Source organism: Dysidea avara, chromosome 4, assembly GCF_963678975.1.
Source record: "Dysidea avara chromosome 4, odDysAvar1.4, whole genome shotgun sequence".
Lineage (NCBI taxonomy): Eukaryota > Metazoa > Porifera > Demospongiae > Dictyoceratida > Dysideidae > Dysidea > Dysidea avara.
In genome coordinates this window covers 13,777,020-13,784,071 of record NC_089275.1, presented here as the reverse complement: position 1 = coordinate 13,784,071, position 7,052 = coordinate 13,777,020, and the positions used below count along the sequence as shown (strand labels likewise).

The 7,052-nt window shown below is 36.3% G+C and overlaps 1 protein-coding gene across 1 annotated transcript in view; it reads left to right on the top strand.

Annotated features, from left to right (window-relative positions):
• Positions 1 to 925: 925 nt before the first annotated feature.
• Positions 926 to 7,052, top strand: part of LOC136254357 (ankyrin homolog) — a 49,057-nt gene continuing 42,930 nt past the window's right edge. The window contains exons 1-2 of the mRNA XM_066047037.1: positions 926 to 1,017; positions 5,383 to 5,481. Coding sequence (XP_065903109.1) covers positions 949 to 1,017; positions 5,383 to 5,481 — 168 coding nt within the window. The 5' untranslated portion in view covers positions 926 to 948. The remainder of the gene's footprint in view (positions 1,018 to 5,382; positions 5,482 to 7,052) is intronic.

Here is a 7,052-nt window from a genome sequence, read left to right as displayed (position 1 = left end):
CATACCATATAATCCTATAAAACGATCCATCAATTTACTCGCTATACAACAAGGAATTCTATTATGAAGTTGTTGTTTACACAAGAGTAACCACAAATCCATTATATAACTTCAAAGTACGAAAATTGATCTAAGTGAAACAAAACATGAAATTTCACTAATTTACAGGCTAGCACTACTATAATAATACAATAAATATCACTAACCTGTTTATAATTGAAGCGATTATCACTAAGTCAGGTTTTCCAGCATTTGAGCAAGTGCGCATGGGCATACAAGCACGAGGTCACTGTTTCGAGGTGTACAAAAGTAGCAGCACGCCACTCCAACCTGCATAATCCCTCTCCTCACTGTTTCTCTTTATTAGCAGTGCTATTATTATGTCGAAGAATCGTCTACAATGCTTGTTATTGACATTCCAAAAGTATGCGATTGCATCATCTAACCACGCAATAGTGCGAGAGAGACCGGCTATCCTTGTTCCCATTCACTTAAGGGCATGCCTACTACAGAATAAGCGTAGAAGCTACTAAAATGCTCAACTGAAGTTTCAGAGCATTTAGAATGTGATGCTACGGGTGTTTATAATCGAAACCGCCATATGGCGGTTGTGGCAGTGAGAGGGTTAAGTAGTGCCAAAATTGATATTAAAATTACTGTATGAGCTTAAACATTATTTTGAGTATTGAGTATACGTAGTGGTCAAGTTTGAATAGTTACCACATAAATACCATGGTGTGTAACCACATCTATTTAGAATATGTCTAAAAGGTCATAATATTAGTCAGAGAATTAAAAGACTTTACTATGTGTGAAGTTGTTTTGTTGTTCACACATAACATATACTTGGTTATTTGAATGATCCAAATATGGTGTGTTATAATTGATGAAGATCATGTTACTTGTATATTATTACAGTACGGAAGGACTGCTTTACATCTTGCTGCTATGGAGGAACAAGTTCAAGCAATAGAAACATTGATCAGATTAGGAGCATATGTGAATGCACTTGATAGGGTTAGTTAGTATGTGTGTCAGTGATGAAATAAGTTGAAGTGTTAGTGTTACTAGTAAGAAACACAATTCAATGTAGTAAGACACAACTATCCTACTAGTGTGTTGGTGTGTAGTGTAGTAGAGGTGTGGTGTGGTGTGGTGTGGTGTGAAGATCATATGATCCATACACTAGTTTATATTACACTATAGTCTGTTCGTATTCACTTAGTCCCTTATTTTCCCCTAAATATAACTCTTGTTACATGGGCCAGCTGTTAAATCATTTAGGATTGATGTAAAGCCATTTAAATATCAGAAATGTTTGTCAGTAAAGTGCTTTGATATATATGAACAAGAACAAGTGAGTGATCAGACTTTATAAATATCTCATACATTTAGGACAATTTAGGTGTGTGCACAAGAGTGAGAATACACCTTCGTCCAATACAAAACTATCGATAGTGAACACAATCAACACATGTACATGTTCACCTCTTTGATGTTACTAGTTTTAGTGGGTACCAGGTGTGTTGGAGTAGTACTGTTTATTGCATTGGCAAAATGATTGATAACTATTTGATTATATATAGTAGGTAAAGACACACAGGACACAAAATGCTGTATAGCTTACATAAGTAATATTTTGTACATTTTGAAGATACAAAGATGGTGTGTTGTTATTGATGAAATGATATCATGTGACTTGTAGCTTCATTGATTGTAGGCATGAGGTTCAGTACCTTGGGTATGAGAGTGTTGAGATGTGTACTGGTAATGAACCTTATCATGTTTTGAATACATAATTAATACTCATGCAAGGTGTTTTCATGCTCTTTTACCTGTTCATTTTAAAATGCTACAAATGATGAGAATGAAAAGTGTGCATTGTGCACTAATGAGAACGTCACCATATAATTCCATGTTGTTAGTTTAACAAAGCTTATGATAATATGCCAAAACCAGACAAAATCTGATCAAATTGAATACATATCTGACCATAATGCAATTTGTCCAGACACAGTGTCTCATCAAAGCACAAGGAGGGACCCTGAGGGAGCCTAAACACTAAGCTACGTATGTAGCATGTCTGTTGAGTGTATGAACAACAATAGTCACTTGGTTGATAGGAGATAGTATCAAACAGTACGGTAGTACTGTTTAAGTAGGGTTTGCATCCAAAGTGACGCGCGCCGCCAAAAATACTGTCCTTAAAAATCAGCTTAGAAACTTCTTACGTGACGAAAATCACCTTTACGAAATAATATTAGTCCATCTAACATCAAATGTAGCGTTAAAAACAAGAAAACACTTACTGGCGGCCGGATATAGAATTTTTAAAAAATCATCAAAACTCGAAATTTCGTCTCACTCACTCACTCACTCACTCACTGACCACAGTCGCAAGCCTAGAGCCCAAACGAAGCAGCGCACGGTCACCATTTTATGCCACAACAACAAACTCAATGGTGGGATGTGCCTTTTGGGGGTTCCGACGAGTGTGCGCCTTGTGCGCCTTGTCTTTTCTTTTATCTCCAATCAGGCTGCTTGTCTTCTTCATCCAACGAAACCATAACGAGGCGTTAATTTTCCATATCAACACTTTCTTTAAGCAGCATAATAGACGCCACGAAATTATTTAAGGCGCTTAGATTACGCTACTGTACGGCCCCCGACTGTACGGAGGTACCGGCCAGTACTCCACGATAGGTAACAAGGTCACGCCCATTCTTTACTCTACGTATTATCGATCTATTGATCGAGACCACACCCTTTCTACGCTAGCTGTATTTGTGGCCACACACCCTCAATTTGGTAGGCTGATTCAGTCGAGATACTCTAGTCTAATAATCGATCGAAACCACGATGACCACACCCCTTTTTGGCACAAGCACATCTTCGCAAACTGACTAGAGATACTCTAATACAGCAGTCACCCTAATAAAACAGTCACATGTTTATAGCTAGCTGTATGCTTTAACAAAAAAACTAAACTAACTAGTATATAAATTTAAAAATGAAATAGGGTTTCAAGCTATAAAAAGTAGTGAAACAAGAGATGAACAATGGTAGCTATTACGGCATAACTCATTGTTAAATCCCTACTTGGCATGGTATAACAATTATTTTGTGTTCAATGCCAAAGTAGGGATTTAACATTGAGCTATTCCGTAATAGCTACCATTGTTCATCTCTTGTTTCACTATTTTTTATAGCTTGAAACCCTACTTCAATTTTAAATTTATAATTTTTAATATATTAGTAAATTCTTACAACCCAAGTGAGTGACCACAAATTTACAATTGCCAAACCTCTGGTGCAATGTAATCACAATACAGCTGCATCAAGGCATGTGACATAAATCCAGTATAACTGTTATGCTATAAAATTATAGTGAACACAGTAGACATCTACATGTTATGTCAATGTAGGCAACTGTCCGGCCAATTCTGGTTTGTAAAGACATTATGGTAGGCAACAGAAATTTCTTATCTTAAGCTGTGGTATAATCTGCTGAAAAGTTTGCTTATATCTGATTACTACTGTCGCTCTTCAAACACTTATTAAATTGGTCTGGTGACATTATGACTAAATACCATTTCTATGGAATGTAGGGGTGTGTGCAGTATAGCTGTGGCAACAGTCATTTCCATAGATACTTAATATTTTATTATGCTACTGCTGGGACTATACATATAGCACAGCTGGCACAAGTGACAAGTTATTATACTCATTAGTCACTACTATTGTTCCTTAGCAACATTGTCTCTCCATTACCAAACAAAGATAAACCCACTAATATGTGCATTTATACTGATTGCTCGCACACATAACATTTATACTAATTGTGTAGTGTAGTAGAGGTGTAGTGTGGTGTAAAGGATGATTTGACTCATACACTAGGGTATACTACACTGTGGTGTGAGTGCATGTACACCTAGTCCCTAAATAGTTACATGAGCCAGCTGCCAAACCTTTTAGGAGTTCTGAAAAGCCCTTTAAGTTTGTCAATAAAGTGCTTTGATATGTGTACGAACAAGTTAGTGATGTGATTGAGGCTTTATAAAAATATCCTATACATTTAGTATGGACAACTCAGGTGTGCAAAACTATTGATAGTGAACACACATACATGTTCACTCTCTTTGATATTATTGGTTTTGGTGGGTGTCGGGAGTGTTGCAGTATTGCTGTTTATTGTATTTGCAAATTGCTTAAATAAATGTTCAATGTGCTGGGCAAAGCCACAAATTATTGACATATTTTGCATATGGTTATACATAATTTTGCAATCCTGTAAATTTCTTTTCAATACATTGCTGGTTTATAAACTATTACCATATTTATTTTGTTAATGCAGCACTTCAATAGTAGCCCTACTTAATTAACCCACTCACAGCCAAATTTGTAGAAGCTCCAATCTACTGTTTTTTAAAGCTGCTATAACTTACACACCATACCATATAATCCTATAAAACGACCTATCAATTTACTCGCTATAGAACAAGGAATTAGATTATGAAGTTGTTGTTTACACAAGAGCAACCACAAATCCATTATATAACTTTAAAGTACGAAAATTGATCTAAGTAAAACCAAATGTGAAATTTCACTAATTTACAGGCTAGCACTATTTGTAATAATACAATAAATATCACTAACCTGTTTATAATTTAAGCCATTATCACTAAGTAAGGTTTTCCAGCATTTGAGCAAGTGCACATGGGCATACAAGCACGAGGTCACTGTTTTGAGGCGTACATAAGTAGCAACATGCCACTCCAACCTATATAATTCCTCTCCTTACTGTTTCTCTTTATTAGCAGTGTTATTATCACATTGAAGAATCGTCTACAATGCTTGTTATTGACATTCCGAAAGTATGTAATTGCATCATCTAACCGTGCAATAGTGCGCGAGAGACCGGTTATCCTTGTTCCTATTCACTTAGGGGCATGCCTACTACAGGATAAGCACAGGAATTACTAAAATGGTCAACTGAAGTTTCAGAGCATTTAGAATGTGATGCTACGGGCGTTTATAATCGAAACCGCCATATGGCGGTTGTGGCAGTGAGAGGGTTAAGTAGTGCCAAAATTGATATTAAAATTACTGTAAGAGCTTAAACATTATTTTGAGTATTGAGTATACGTAGTGGTCAAGTTTGAATAGTTACCACACTAAATGCCATGGTGTGTAACCACATCTATATAGAGTATGTCTAAAAGGTCATAATATTATTCAGAGAATTAAGAGACTTTGCAATGTGTACAAATGTTGAAGTTGATTTGTTGTTCACAGATAACATATACTTGGTTATTTGAATGATCCAAATATGGTGTGTTATAATTGATGAAGTCATATCATGTTACTTGTATATTATTACAGGACGGAAAGACTGCTTTAAATCATGCTGTTAGACAGGGAAAAGTTCAAGTAATAGAAACACTGATCAGATTAGGAGCAGATGTGAATGCACTTGCTTGGGTTAGTTAGTATGTGTGTGATGAAATAAGTTGAAGTGTTAGTGTTACTAGTAAGAAACACAATTCAATGTAGTAAGGCACAACCATCCTACCAGTGTGTTAGTGTGTAGTGTAGTAGAGTTGCTGTGTGGTATGAAGGATCATGTGACCCATACACTAGTTTATACTACACTACAGTCATGCTCACCCAACCCCTAAATAACTTTAATTGTTACATGGGCCAGCTACCAAACTATTTAGGAATGCTTAAAAGCCCTCTAAGTTCAATAAAATGCTTTATATGGGTAAGAACTAGTGAGTGATGTGATTGAGGCTTTATAAAAATATCCTATACATGTGACCGGGCCTGCGAAAACAGGGCATGTGGGCACAAACTACACCCCATCACTCTTCAGGTCATATCGCAGTGCTGGAATAGTATTTTTGCATTCTGTAATTTGCATCATGATGCCAATTAAATACCGACTAGAAGCTGAAAATTGCAATACCATAGCATAATGGTACAAAAAGTTATGAGTGATGAAAGTGTGAAAAATTTGGCAAAAATCATGTGCCCACATGCCCTATTATCGCAGGCCCGGTCACACATTTAGTATGGACAACTCAGGTGTGCAAAACTATTGATAGTGAACACACGTACATGTTTACTCTCTTTGATATTATTGGTTTTGGTGGGTGTCAGGAGTGTTGCAGTATTGATGTTTATTGTATTTGCAAATTGCTTAAATAAATGTTCAATGTACTGAGCAAAGCCACAAATTATTGACATATTTTGTATATGGTTATTCATAATTTTGCAATCCTATAAATTTCTTTTCAATACATTGCTGGTTTATAAACTATTACCATATTTATTTCGTTAATGCAGCACTTCAATAGTAGACCTACTTAACCCACTCACTGCCAAATTTGTAGAGGCTCCAATCTACTGTTTCTAAGCTGCTATAACTTACACACCATACCATATAATCCTATAAAACGATCTATCAATTTACTCGCTATAGAACAAGGAATTAGATTATGAAGTTGTTGTTTACACAAGAGCAACCACAAATCCATTATATAATGTTAAAGTACGAAAATTGATCTAAGTGAAACCAAACATGATATTTCACTAATTTACAGGCTAGCACTATTTATAGTAATACAATAAACATCACTAACCTGTTTATAATTGAAGCGATTATCACTAAGTCAGGTTTTCCAGCATTTGAGTAAGTGCACATGGGCATACAAGCACGAGGTCACTGTTTCGAGGTGTACAAAAGTAGCAACACGCCACTCCAACCTACATAATCCCTCTCCTCACTGTTTCTCTTTATTAGCAGTGCTATTATCATGTCGAAGAATCGTCTGCAATGCTTGTTATTGACATTCCAAAAGTATGCGATTGCATCATCTAACCACGCAATAGTGCGAGAGAGACCGGTTATCCTTGTTCCCATTCACTTAAGGGCATGCCTACTACAGAATAAGCGTAGAAGCTACTAAAATGCTCAACTGAAGTTTCAGAGCATTTAGAATGTGATGCTACGGGTGTTTATAATCGAAACCGCCATATGGCGGTTGTGG